General features: G+C 39.7%; 1 protein-coding gene across 1 annotated transcript in view; it reads left to right on the forward strand.

Moving 5' to 3' along the window:
* The first annotated feature begins 1,989 nt into the window (after positions 1–1,989).
* Positions 1,990–15,095, forward strand: part of col7a1l (collagen type VII alpha 1-like) — a 49,414-nt gene continuing 36,308 nt past the window's right edge. Inside the window, exons 1-10 of the mRNA XM_078787235.1 lie at positions 1,990–2,217; positions 6,073–6,276; positions 9,123–9,303; positions 9,378–9,537; positions 11,883–11,976; positions 13,314–13,487; positions 13,597–13,760; positions 14,453–14,582; positions 14,655–14,771; positions 14,857–15,012. Coding sequence (XP_078643361.1) covers positions 6,201–6,276; positions 9,123–9,303; positions 9,378–9,537; positions 11,883–11,976; positions 13,314–13,487; positions 13,597–13,760; positions 14,453–14,582; positions 14,655–14,771; positions 14,857–15,012 — 1,252 coding nt within the window. The 5' untranslated portion in view covers positions 1,990–2,217; positions 6,073–6,200. The remainder of the gene's footprint in view (positions 2,218–6,072; positions 6,277–9,122; positions 9,304–9,377; positions 9,538–11,882; positions 11,977–13,313; positions 13,488–13,596; positions 13,761–14,452; positions 14,583–14,654; positions 14,772–14,856; positions 15,013–15,095) is intronic.

The raw sequence follows: 15,095 nt of genomic DNA on the forward strand, positions 1-15,095 counted from the left end.
CATTTTCTACCGCTTATCCTCCAGGGGGTGCTGGAGCCTATCCCAGCTGTCTTCGGGCGAGACTGGACTGGTGGACTGGTGGCCAGCCAATCACAGGGCACATATAGAGTTGAGTTTCAGCATGTACGTATGTAATTACTCTGCCTTTAGAATATGGAGACCTTAATGTTTACGCAGCTAAGTTGAACCTATGAATGACAACAAATATACAACAGCACACACACACACACACAAAAAGTCATACTGTCATTGTTGCCTGCCATGCGTAGTCCCCAATGCACCTCCCACTCCGAAGCCTCCAAACTCCCACACCCTTCATCCTCCGCTCCCTGTGGCTTTTCCCATTTATTGGACTATTTTTCTACTTTTCCTTCCCTCCTCCTCCTCTTTGCTTCTTTTTGTTTCTGTTCACTCCCAATGCACACGATTGTTTTCATGTTAGCCCGCGGCGTGAATTTAATCAAAGCCTGCTGCCACCTCTCATCACTGGGGAGGTGGTGTAGTAGTGTATTTGCTGAGAGGTGGGGGGGGGGCTGGAATTTACACCCATTCGGAGTAAACAGCGCTATTAGTTCTGAATACCCAATTAATATCCAACAGGTTCCATGCAGCAGCTACCGTAGCTGGTATCTACACAGTACAGGTCTAATCAGGCATCTGTGGTATTTCAATCAGTTACTGGAACGTATGGAGTTGTTTGGGAATACCAGTGTTTGTGCTGTCACGGCTTTATATCCCTATTGCGGCTCCAGGGGAGAACACTAACACGCAAGGGAAACGCATTACAGCCCCATGCTGCCCCTTTGACAGTCCAGTGAAAGCGGTCCAGGGTCGCTCGTGTACACCCTTTTGAACCTTTCGTTTGATGTGCGGAAGGTCAGCGGTGGGGCATCTCAGACCGAGAGAGTCAATTACTGTCCTGACAAACTTTTACATTTCTTCATCGCTGCAGCTTTAGAACTCTGCATTGTGCCCGCAAGGTGTTTATACGCTCCTGATTAGAAATTGTTAGAATTTACATTTTGCAATGTTGGATCTTAAGGAGCTTCTAAGTGGAGCTTCAAAGTGCAAAATGAAGAAATGGGAGTGAGACAAAAAAAACAACATTTTGTGAGTAATTTATTGTAAACGAGCATTGAAGTGAAATGCTAAATAGGCAAATAAAGGCTGTTCATCAGCTGATTAAAGGTTTAAGACCAGAGCCTTAAAAAACACTCGAGCCCTCCTGACAGTTACTATGGTACCCATTATGTCATTGTATGGTCATATCACCTCGTACTTCGGTACGAGGTGCATTATTAAAAAAAAAATGTATTCTGGAAAGCAGGAAGTGAACAAATGTAACAGTTACTGATTGTAAAAGTACCAGATGGAGGGGTAGGATTTAATAAGCTTTGCTTCTTCCTACTCCTTTTGGACATGTGGAACTGTGAACTGATTATGTGATGCATTCAACTGTAATCTGATGCATGTTCAAATGAAATTCAACCATTACTATTACCAATTTTAATTTTAATACAGTCAGGCATTAAATCCACACTTTTGTCAAGATTTGGACTTAGACTTCAGATCAGCTGATTTACAGCCTGTTTGACTTTAGTGCTAGTTTGCCATAAATTGCTTACTCGGAATTGGTTTTGTCTAACTCTCATTTCTTCTTTTTGCATTTTGAAGCTCCACTTAGAACCTTCTTAGGGTCAAATAATGCAAAATATAAATTCTTTATGTTCCCACAATAGTTGTGTTTCCCAGCTGGCCAAAGCTCATTAAACTGGTCACCACATTCCATTTGGTGACCTCATGTCCAACCCCAACAAAAACCAAACCAAAAGGGGCCGGGGTGTGGTGGGTCCCGGGGGCGGGGGCGGCTTGTAAAAATGTGATTTATTTTTTGTTTTCATTCCCTTTGTTGAAAGGAAGGTGTCACCCCCACTTCTTCTTCTTGTCCTCATGTTTCCTCCTGAGCCAACAGGTTGCAGCCGCCCCCACCTCGACTCTTCCCAAACTTTTATGAGTATTAGCCAAGCCCCAAAACAAGTGTCATTCATTCATTCAGCTCGTCTTGTCTCGTCTCCACACATGAGATTTGTGTCTTCTCAAACATTTGCCTTGGCTTGGATATATATAACCTTTTTGTCTTTTAGGGGACTGCGTCCTCCCCCCATGGACATCACTTGGACTGTACCTGAATTCTCTGATGAGCTTGATTGAACGGAAGTAAGTGAGAATGCACAAAGAGGTTGTCAAACTTTTACCTTGAAGTGATAATCTCCCGAGCCCCTGCTTAGTTAAAGCTTGTTTGTATTACACGCTCTGACGCCTTGTTGTTGTGATCACAATCACTGCAACACGCATGGAGGATGCCCTTGCATGCCTGCGCTAATGCAAAGATTTTCCCTTGTCTACCTGTGCTTGGCTGCACCTGAAAACTTTCCGCTTTTTGGGCTTTTAAAATCGGAATTACTCCCAACGCCCGCAGACGTGCGTGGCCTCTGTTTCGTGTGCTGCCTTTTTTTCGCCGCTAACCGTCTCACGGGGATAATCCATTGCGGGAGGTGGCGAGGTGGAAAATGCCATTATGTAGAAATAGCTGACGTGCGACTACACTTGCAGGGCCGGCGAAGTGTGTGTGAGAGAGAGAGCGAGAGAGAAAGAAAATGAGTCAGTAAACTTCATTTTGTAATATTGTTTAATCTTCTCAAGGGCTGTGATAAATGTCAAAGGGTCCTGATCCGCCTGCAGATAGATGCCCTCCTCTGCGAGCGTTCCTTAACGCGAGACAATGCAGGACTTCCAGTTATTAATGGCAACTTCTGTGATTGTGTCTTTGGATGGCCTGTGCTGCAGACGCTTATGGCGGCACCAAAGAAAAATGATTGCAACACATTGAAGCCATGCCGCTTCCACGCTGGCTGCCATTCATAAAAAAAAAAAAAAAAAAAGTTGCTTCTTCCCGCGCTAATAAGATACATGCAGAGACAAGATCTGCATTGGTATGCGAGGAGGAGAGCTCTCGCTGTAAATGTCAGGTCAGGTATTCAAACGACTGCAAGGGATTTTCAGGAATTGCTGCCTATTGATTGAAATCAGTTGTTATGGCAGTCTTATGTTAACTGGTAGAAGTCAACTTGTATGTTTACAGTCTCATGACAACAAAACAATAACAAAATGAAAGTACTGATGTAATCAAAAATTTTAATCATACTGATGTCATAAGTAAACACTGATAAAATACAAGTGGCTGTCAGGTCACGACCAGATCACGTTCAGGGACACAGATTCAAACACATGCAGCCCAGAAGACGACTTAGTCCTAATAAGACAATAATAACATTCACTGATATTGTGTTGCCATGACTATAATATTACACAAATACTTCAACTTGCTGATATAGTTCATCTTCAAACAGCTAAAATAATGCATAAGGCTAAAAACAACCAATTAGCTAAAAATGTCATCCAATACTTAATTAATAATTATGTCATTGTCATAATTATGTCATTGTATGGTCATATCACCTCGTATTTTAGGATGTGACTTTAAAAATTAAAATTAATTTTAAAAATCATATTAGGAAAGCAGGAAGTGAACAAATAATTATTTTGTATTTCGTTATGAGACAAAAAATTAAAATTAAAATCAATTTTAAAAAATATATATTAGGAAAGCAGGAAGTGAACAAATGTAACAGTTACTGATTGTAAAAGTATCAGATGGAGGGGTAGGATTTAATAAGCTTTGCTTCTTCCTGTGAACTGATTATGGGATGCATTCAATTGTAATCTGATGCATGTTCAAAGGAAATTAAACCATTACCATTACACACAAAAACATTGTTATTGTTCACAAAGCAAGGTCCATCAAGGACCTGGCTGAACCCGCCTGGTTCAGCCAGCCCCACATTCGGCCCTGAGCTGCAGAATGAGAGTCCACAGCGCTAGCCGTCAAGCTAAAAGCCCAAACTGTTAACTGGAGGTCCAGGAGTTTCCAAGAGTAAGATTTACCCTCTGTTACTATGCTCGAATGACGTTGGTGTGGACACCAACGCCTTAAACCCCTCCATTGTCTCACAGCTTCTCTTCTGGATTCACGGAATGTCAGGAAAACTTGTTAGCGTTCCAATCTTTTAATACAGTCAATTTAAAAGCATATCTGCAGAAATCATCTCCGCCAGGCAGCTAATGTGCCGTCCGTGCCGCCCTCTGATGGCGCCTGCTTGGTTTCAAATGAGATAATCTGCCTCGTCGTCATGCGCTGATTTAAGTATTTGAATTTGTACGACTCAGTCGCTGATTAGCTTCACTTGACAGCGTGTTGCTCGGAGATCTTCCTATCTACGCCGCTCTTTGCTCGTTTAACACGACCACAGGCCCTTGAGCTGTAGTGCTGCTCCATACGTCTTTTTCACATCTGACACCGCAACCTTGACTTGTCTTCTTCTTTTGCTTGCGATAAGTAGACAGCCGAGACGAGAGCTAAAACAACGTTTAACCTGAAAGGGAAAAACACTCGATGATGACCGGTGTCCTGTAAACACAAAGCGAAGCAAGTGTAAGCGCTAACTCGATAACTTATGACTTATGTCATGCTTGTGTGCACGCCGTCTGATTTTACCAACAAATGGATGGATAAGTGCTTTGAAATGACCAGTGGCGTCACTATACAATTAAATAATTTGATATTTTTTATTTTATTTTACTTTTTTACAACAAAGAACATTTTAGGAGGGCTTCAAACCCCCTAAAATGTTCTTAAGCCCCCCTAAATAATTTGATAATTTTTATTTATTTATTTATTTTTACAAAAAATAAAATTTTAAGGGGACTTCAACCCCCCTAAAATGTTCTTAAGTCCCCCTAAATAATTTGATATTTTTAATCTTATTTTATTTTTTTACAAAACAGAACATTTTAGGAGGGCTTCAAACCCCTTAAAATGTTCTTAATCCCCCTAAATAATTTGATATTTTTTATTATTTTTTTTTTACAAAAAAAAACATTTATTAATATTTTTTTTTTTTTACAAAGAAGAACATTTTAGGGTGGCTTCTACCCCCCTAAAACGTTCTTAAGTTTCCCTAAAAAATTTGATATTTTTATTTTATTTAATTTTTTTGCAAAAAAGAACATTTTAGGGGGCTTCAAACCCCTTAAAATGTTCTTAAGCCCCCCTAAATAATTTGATATTTTTTTTATTTTATTTATTTATTTTTACAAACAGAACATTTTAGGGTGGCTTCAATCCCCTAAAATGTTCTTAAGCCCCCCTAAATAATTTGAATTTTTTTTTTTTTACAAAAAATAACCTTTTAAGGGGACTTCAACCCCCCTAAAATGTTCTTAAGCCCCCCTAAATAATTTGATATTTTTAATTATTTTTTATTTTTTTTACAAAAAAAATCTCTGACAAATTTCATATAATAGGGCAAAAGCAGGCTAATACTAGCCTACTACTAGTAATAATCAGAAGAAGAATAATGATGACACTAATAATAATAGGCTAATTAATAATATAATAATGATTATTATATCATTGATCAATGGTTGCAGAGCTTGGAAAAATCGAATATTCTTGATTTAAATCCGTATTCTTGACGTCCGGAGGAGCAATTAACATAATCAAACATCCTCATTGGCATGTCATGCATGAAGATTTCCTGTTCCATTCTTGCTGAACCGTGGCTGGTCCAGCCCTGCAATGCTCCTGTGGATTATTGAGGGTCATAAATTCCAGGGGTGTGTTTGTTTCGACGCCCCAGTAATTGCCTCTGATAGCTGGCTTGGTATTAGACAGTTTAAAAAGCTGCTGTGTGAGACTTTTATACCTTTGCTCTTGTTGGAATGTGTTGTAAAAGTGTCTGCACACCGCCAACTTAGACCCTGCTATGAACTGAGCTTTTATTGTCCTATTCCGGCCTTTATTAGGACAATGGGCCATAAATGCATCATAAACAATGAGTGATTTATCGTGCTGCATTCATGCACGTCTCATCAAGGCAAGTTCAACATAACATTAAAAAAAAAAAAAGAGGTGGCTCACGTTTTTATCTTTCTTTGACTTTCCCTGTCTAGATAAGAGGCAAGAAGTGTGGGAATTGATGATCCCGGAGCGTCGTCCTGGAAGAGGATTTGTGAAGCGAAGCATCAACGGGAGGAGGAGCGGGTGATCGGAACAGGGCGAGGAGGAGGAGAGGAAGAATATGGGCCATTCTTCCGTCTGCTTCTTTCTCCTGTTCCTTTGCCTCCACCAGGGAAGTGTTACGGCGCAAGCTGAAGGTATGACGTCACCCTTCCGCCATAAATAAGACTGTAATTCACCCTTTCTCCACTAGGTAGAGCTCTTACATCCTTGTGTTTAGTCTGTAGTTTTTTTATGATTTGGAGGGCGTGAGAAGTTCAATTCCAAATATTTGGGTTTGAATATCAAACCAGAACGCAAAATGGGAGTTGAAGCCCCCCTAAAATGTTCTTTTTTGTAAAAAAAAAAAAAACATAATACATAAGAAATACATAATAATAAAAAATATCAAATTATTTAAGGGGACTTAAGAACATTTTAGGGGGGTTGAAGCCCCCTAAAATGTTCTTTTTTTGTAAAAAAATAAAATAAAATAAAAATATCATTATTTGGGGGGCTTAAGAACATTTTAGGGGGTTTGAAGTCCCCCTAAAATGTTCTTCATTCATTCATTCATTCATTTTCTACTGCTTTTTCCTCACGAGGGTCGCGGGGGTGCTGGAGCCTATCCCAGCTGTCTTTGGGCGTGAGGCGGGGTACACCCTGGACTGGTCGCCAGCCAATCACAGGGCACATATAGACAAACAACCCTAAAATGTTCTTTTTTGTCAAAAATAAAATAAAATAAAAAAATATCAAATTATTTAGGGGGGGCTTAAGAACATTTTAGGGGGGTTGAAGTCCCCCTAAAATGTTGTTTTTTGTCAAAAATAAAATAAAATAAAAAAATATATATCAATATATATATATATATATATATATATATATACTATATATATAAAATATCAAATTATTTAGGGGGTCTTAAGTACATTTTAGGGGGTTTGAAGACCCCCTAAAACAGAGGTAGGGAACCTATGGCTCGGGAGCCAGGTAGGGCTCTTTTGATGACTGTATCTGGCTCTCAAGCATTTCTTACCACAATAAAAATGTATTTTTGCTAACATTTAAAAGTAAACATCACAGAAATGACTATAAAAATAAAAAAAATGAGAAAAATAATATTAAAAATCAACAACTTTTTTATGCGTTTTAATTTGTCCATCTATTTTCTACTGCAATACGGCCGACCATATCCATCTTTCCTGATATTTTCCAGGTCAAACACCAAAACTCGATTATTACTGGGTAATGCGGTAGTCTACCTCAGTCATTGAGATGTCAACATGTAAATATAAACTTTCCTCCTTTAGTCAAAAAGTCACCTAGCTAAAGCTGCAGAACCAAGCCTTCTGGCAAAGATGGCCAAAAGAATGAAATATACTGAGTATGGTGCAAAATTATGCAGCAGCAGAAGTTGTATTAATGGCAACAAGTATTTGATTTATTATTAGACACTGCGCTGCTCACGAAAGTGTGCTGGCCACACCCCATTGGCTTGGGGTAGTGTGCCTGGTCTACACAATTAGAGCCCATTATATCTAAAACTGTTGGTCTTACATAAAAATGCACACATTTTATTGCATTCAATGTTTAAAAAAATGTATATGGCTCTCACAGATACACATTTTAAAATATCTGGCCTTCATGGCTCTCTTAGCCAAAAAGGTTCCCGACCCCTGCCCTAAAATGTTCTTTTTTGTAAAAAAAAATAATAATCATAAAATTAATTTAAAAAATATCAAATTATTTAGGGGGTCTTAAGTACATTTTAGGGGGTTGAAGCTCCCTAAAATGTTCTTTTTTGTAAAAAATAAAATAAAATAAAAATATCAAATTATTTAGGGTGACTTAAGAACCTTCTAGGGGGGTTGAAGCCCCCTAAAATGTATTTTTTTTGTATAAAATATAATAAAATAAAATAAAATAAAAACCATTAAATTATTTAAGAACATTTTAAAATAAAATAGGCCTAATGACGCTACTGGTCATTTCAAAGCACTTACCCATCCATTTGTTGGTAAAAATATCATTGTGTAATCATACCTGGAAGTTATATTCATATCCCTCCGAGGGCAGCCATGACTGCAATGTGGCCCCTCATTGAAAACAGGTTTGACACCCGTTGTTCAGTGATGTCTGTCCCATTTTCTTGACCGGTTTCCCTCCAGTATGGCGTGCAGTAATTCACTGACTTGTGATGTAACGTTGAAATCAATGGTGGTCTAACAGTATCGCACGGCAGCTTTTGAGATATCACAATTGATAACCTTGAAAAGCAGACCATCCTGCAACGTGCTTATCACTGCTTATCTCGGCCTCGCCGGCGCTGGCGAACTTCTGGATTATTGATCACATCGTCCATTGCAAAGCCTCCAGCTGCGCCCTCGCTCAAAGTTGCCATCGTGTTTGATGTCTTCTGTGCAGAAGTCTTTGTCGCTGATCACGGAACATAACATAACGTTAGACCAGTATGGCGGCATCTGTTACCTGCGGTGAATCCTGGGATTGCCGCCGAAGGAAAAACTGATTGTAGCACGACTGATCTGACATTCTTATATTTACTCAACCAGCATCACTTTTATTACAAGCCTCATTCCAGGTTATGGAGTCATATGTGCAGGCCATTAAAAAGCGCCTGTTGGCTCAGCAAAGAAGGGGGGGGGTTGACCGCGATTTTGGCTTGTGTTTACCTTAATATTCTATGCGCTCCTCATTGCTGTGCTAAAGTTTTACTGCGGGAGTGCTCGGAATACTGATGCTCTTTTTTGGGGGGGGCTGACTTCTGCCTCATTAACAATTCATGGGAATTTTCAGTTGCTACAGGATGCCAGCAAACCTGCTGAGACAAGACTGCCATCTAGTGACGAGAGATGGAATAGCATATTGATAAGATGTTGCAGATTCCCCCTTACCATATTAGCCCTGAGTAATAATTATGACATACTAGACCTTATTTGGACAGACTGCCCCTTCCAAGCAGTAATGTAGGCACTTCCTGTAGCGTGCAGGACGGCGGTGCAGGCAGACCTGGTTTTTCTCGTGGATGAGTCATGGACTGTGGGCCAGAGCAGCTTCTCCAGGGTTAAAGACTTCATCTCAGCGATGGCATCCTCCTTCAAGGACAGCGTTATAGGACCTGAGGGGGTCCGCTTCGGAGTCACCGTCTTTGGGGACGTCCCCAGGTACGTAAATGTCTTCATGCGAACGCACAGAGCACTTCCTGTTTTCTAACATGCTTTCGTTGCATCCTTTGCAGGATGCGGATCGCTTTGACGGACTACAGCTCCCTGGAGGAGGTGCTCGGGGCCATCAGAAACCTTCCCTATGAGGGCGGGTCCAGGAAGACGGGCGTCGCCCTCCAGTTTCTTGTAGACCGTGTTTTCAGCGCCGCCATCAGTCGAGACCACGCACCCAAGGTACTGGGTCACGTATTCTCAGTATCTTTATTCTTGGCTGCACGTTAGTCGAGTGGTTAGCGCGCAAACCTCACAGCTAGGAGACCAGCGTTCAATTCCACCCTTGGCCATCTCTTTGTGGAGTTTGCATGTTCTCCGCGTGCATGCGTGGGTTTTCTCCGAGTACTCCGGTTTCATTACAAAAACATGCTAGGTTAATTAATTGGCGACTCCAAATTGTCCATAGGTATGAATGTGAGTGTGAATGGTTGTTTGTCTATATGTGCCCTGTGATTGGCTGGCCACTAGTCCAGGGTGTACCCCGCCTCTCGCCCGAAGACAGCTGGGATAGGCTCCAGCACCCCTTGTGACCCTCGTGAGGTTAAGCGGTAGAAAATCTCCCCGCGCATGCGTGGGTTTTCTCCAGGTATTCCGGTTTCCTCCCACATCCCAAAAACATGCTATGTTAATTGGCGACTCCAAATTGTCCATACAGGTATGAATGTGAGTGTGAATGGTTGTTTGTCTATATGTGCCCTGTGATTGGCTGGCCACCAGTCCAAGGTGTACCCCACCTCTAGCCCAAAGACAGCTGGGATAGGCTCCAGCACCCCTTGTGACCCTTGTGAGGATAAACGGTAGAAAATGAATGAATCTTTATTCTTCTTCTGCCTACTGGGAACCACATGCTTCCCGCGCTTTATGAGTTTATCCATTTACGGAAAAAACTTCCTTTCCCGCTCAAAGTTTCCTCCTGATTGGCCCGTTTGGGTGGAATAAAAAGAGCACATTAAAGTCAGGAGCGCCAGACAGCAACTAAACTTGTCAAATGATAAAATGTGAAGTATTTTTCTTCTCTATCGGTGCCCCGGTAGACTCGGTGTAACGCTGCCGGTTAGCATTCCCATCATCTTGCTATCTTTGAGTGAGCTTGTGAATAATTTTGCACTTGACGTGGGAAGGCAGCGGGAAGAGGATTAGGCTGATATATTGAATTTGCACTGGCTGGCGTGCGTGCGGCAGCTACGCTCTCATATTGATGCCGTCCTCCCCTTTTTCGTCTTCTTTCTTCAACTTTCTGTCGACTTTGGTTAATTTTTATTAATGAGCAAATTACCAGTCTCAGCGGAATGCTTCTTCCGTTTGCTCAATTTATTTAATCATGTATTCTATCATGAGCTAAACCATGAACAAATCTGTGGGGCTTTAATGAGCATGATGCTGTTTTCAAATGAGGGGCTTTTTACTCAGACGTTGGTGCATTAATTATTTAGCTGCACAACTGTGCAAATGTTTAAACTGTACCACTGATTCCGGCAGCAACACCCACACTGTTGATCATAGGAGCTGCATCGACAAGAGAGTTTTATCTTTTTTGGTGTCGGATTTGGTGCTTCAACTATTGCATTTTTAAACCAAAGAATATAAAAAGAACAGCGCCGGCTAGCATATGTTATTAATAGTGGTTTAAAACAACAGACAAAGAACAAAAGAATATAAATTTTTTTTCAATCCAATCCACTTTATTTATATTTATTTTATAAACAGAGTTTCCAGAGTGCTGTACAGACTAGTAAAATAAAAAGTAAAAATAAAATACAATAAAAAAAGGTAAAAATTGAATTTAATCCAAAATTAAAAGATAGTATATAGTATATAAAATAGTAAAATTGATTTTAAAATATTAAAAACAAGAAGCAAAGCAATAAAATGAGTTTTTGTTTAAAAAAAATTAATTCGGCCTGGATAAAATTATTTTTTTTAAGATCAAATGTCTTTAAATACTTCATAGTCCCATTCATTTAATTGTTTATCAACTGTAAAACATTTACGTTCTTACCTTTTGATCCGTATACGATCGTACATGTAACCTTTCCTTCTCCTGGAAAAGTTCTGATACTTTGTTGCAAAGGTCTGATCCCCTCTTGGTGAGGTAGGTGGTCAAATTCATTCAATAATTAATTCAGCAGAGCATAAAAATATATATATGGAATGCATTTGACATTCTGCTAGCCAGTGCTACTGCTGTAAAAAAAATAATGCAGGCTTTTTTGTCAATGGAAGGACAGCAGTGACAAGCACCTTCCAGCTCATGCACACCTGAACTTCAGGCGCCTCCTTTATGACAACTCTGTGCAGGCACGCTTGCGGGAGCCTCAGAGGCAGGAAATGAACAGTTACACTCATGAAGAAAATATTATTTAAAATACTGTTGATAATTCATTTATGTTATCATTTTCATATTTAGAGAGAATCTAGCAACAATTGGGGGCCATCGTGGGCCCATGCAGTACCTAATCACGCCCGACAGCACATCCTGTTCAACACATGAAAATGCACCCTGACAGCCTCTTCTTTCTCTTTAGGTGGCTGTTTTGATTACAAACGGACCCTCGGACGACCCGATTGATGCCGCGGCTCGAGACGTGGCCGATCATGGGATTTCACTCTACGCTGTCGGTGAGGCCCATACGTTTTCATTTTCAACCATTCACACTCACATTCATACCTACGGACAATTTGGAGTCGCCAGTTAACCTAACTCCTGACTGTGTAGCCTACGTGCTAACCACTTGTCCACTGTGCGGCCGCTGTCGGTGAGCTGTCATTGTGAATTCCATCAACACCCCCACTGCAGTAGCCCCCAGATCTTATCTGGACTCCACCGTCCTGCTTGGTGTTAGAAATTCATGTCCCGTTCAGCAGGAATTCATCGGATTCCTCCCTGAACCTTTTCCATTTGATGTACAAGATCCTTATTTCTAATTTAATTCTAATTTAATTTTTATATTTTATTATATATTTTTTTATGTTTTATTATATATTTTAATATTTATTATATATATATTTATTTATGTATTTATTAATATTATATTTATTATTTATATATTTTATATGTAATAATAAATATAATAATAATAACTAAATATATATATATATAAATGTATTATTTATTTATATTATATATATAATATATGTATATAATAATAAATATAATAAATAATATATATTATATAACTACATTATTTTTTATATTTTATTATATAATAATAATATAAAATAATTTTTATATTTTATTCCATATAGATTATATTTTATATAATATTTCTAATTTAATCCTAATTTAAGTGTTGCTGAGTGAAGTTGAACAGATATCTGATGCAAATACAGCACACTCAGCTGTTTTGTTTTGTTTAAGCATTTCAATTGACCATTTCATATCTTTCTTGACGTGCTCTTGAGCAAGTGTACATAATAAAGGAGTGAAAGTCCCCAAACCATCATCTACTAATCTGTACATAAGAATTAGTGAGAAATTAATTCCTATGTACGCCACCACCACTGGATGTTGGACTTGAACTCCTCGCTCTCACACATATCTTACTCCCCTTGCTGGGAGCGCTGCAATAATTACTGCTCATTAGCCCATCGCGCTGTAATTGGTGCCATTAGTCACCGGACGATTCATCTAAGAGTCCTGACGCCGTAGAGGAGATACGCGGGTGTCAACAAACGTGACAACAAAAGCGGGGTAGATAACATACATACAGTATGTGCACACGCGTGTTCTGTTCAGGTTTGATGAGTCCAACAAGCGCACCATTCATCTCAATGAACTTTATTTACAAACTAATATATGCATCAGCCTGTACAAAGTGCGCCATTTCATCATTATTTATGCGATGATTGACACTGAGTGCACAGCGTCAAGGCAAAAGCGCCGACTCAAATGAAAATGCCACAGCTCCCCCTTCTGGAGACAAAGATGAGCATCTTCCTTCATTCCGTGTGTCCAGGTGTGAGTGGAAGCCATGTGTCAGAGCTGAGAACTCTGGTGTCTCAACCCCACGAGGAGCACCTCTTGCACGGTGCTGACTTCTCCCTCTTGGAGACCCTCCTTCCCAAATTGTCCCGCAGGGTGTGTTTCACCGCCTCTGAGCCGCCGCGACCTGTTAAAACACACCAGCCAGGTGAGAAAGAAGCGGACGTTGTCAAAAATACTTACACTCATTTGACTGCAGGTATACCTAATGAATTGTCCAGTATATGTGTATTTAAACATTTGTCTCTTGTTTCTAGTCGAACAGCCTATAGTGGGTCCCAAAGATCTACAGGTCAGCGAGCTGGCCTATGGGTCCCTGAGACTGACATGGACACCAGCCACAGGGGACGTCGCAGGGTATCGAGTCCTGGTTGTCCCTCTCAGCTCCAGAGGACAGCCTGTCCAATCGCAGCAGAGACTGGTGAGTAAGGATGGGTATGTTTGACATTTGAACTGACACGGTATCCATACCGGTTTAATTGTATTTATATACTTAATTATAGTTAATTATTATATAATTAATTATTATATTACTATTATATTACTATAATTATTAGGTTTATATATAATTAAAATAATAATAATAATTATTATTTATTATTTATAATTAGTATTTAGTATTTTAGTATTTTTTAGAATTAGTAATTAATTATTAATACATGTATTTATAAATATAATATAATTTATAATAATAATAATAATTATTGTTTATTAATTATTTATTAATAAATAATAATTAATGTATTTAAGAATTTTATATAATTTATAATTATTATTTATATTATTATTATTTATAATTATTTATCTTTTTTTATTATTTTAAATTATTATAATTATAATTATTGTATTTCATTATTATATAATACTGTAGGCTTTAATTTGTCTTCCCCCTCCCTCTGGCTTCTATTTTTGTGAATTAAATGGTGTCAAGATTTGCGGCATGACATTCCACAGACTGCCGGTCCAGTACCAAAACATGGTACTTTTGATTTTACCTAATTCGGTGCTTAGCACGACCAACAAAGTACAGTTTTGGGTACCCATGTACAGGGGAGGATTGAACACCAGGTCCAAATATAAGAAGTAGATACTTATCCTGGTGTCCCTTCTCAGATCGACCTGAAGCCAGATATGACAACGGTCATGGTGGCGGAGCTGGATGCAGAAACGTCTTATTCCCTGAGCGTTTATGCTGTGTATCCCAGCCTCATTGGAGAGTCTGTGACTACCACCGCCCTGACAAGTAACTGCAATGCAAAAACTCCAAATATGGCTCCACTTCACTGCCCTGAGCGACGTGTCTCACTTTTTGTAGCGCCGTTGCCCCGAGTGTTAAACTTCCGTGTGATTGAAGAAGGCCTCTTCTCACTCCGTTTGGGCTGGACGCCACCTCTGGGAAAGCTCAACGGAATCAAGATCTTCATCCCGAGATGTAAGACGACAATTTTAAACCTCGATTGCTGATACTTCCATTTTGATTTTTGATGAAAAGTATTCTGTCATGATCTTGAATGCAGCCAACAGACCAGGATTTGCGTACGAGCAGCTTCTTCCGGGAGATGCCTCCTCTCACGTGATTGACAGCCTGGAGGAGGACAAGAAGTACACCGTCAGTATTTGTGCAGTTTACCCACAGGGATCGAGTGAACCGGTTTCCACAGCAGGAAGGACATGTAAGTTGTATTCACTTGTAGTAACACTGCATATCCACAGGAGGGCAATGTTGTTCTATAGAGCACTGGTCCCCAACCCTTTT

This window comes from Doryrhamphus excisus, linkage group LG2, assembly GCF_037039965.1.
Source record: "Doryrhamphus excisus strain RoL-2023G ecotype Guam linkage group LG2, RoL_Dexc_Guam_v1.1, whole genome shotgun sequence".
NCBI lineage: Eukaryota > Metazoa > Chordata > Actinopteri > Syngnathiformes > Syngnathidae > Doryrhamphus > Doryrhamphus excisus.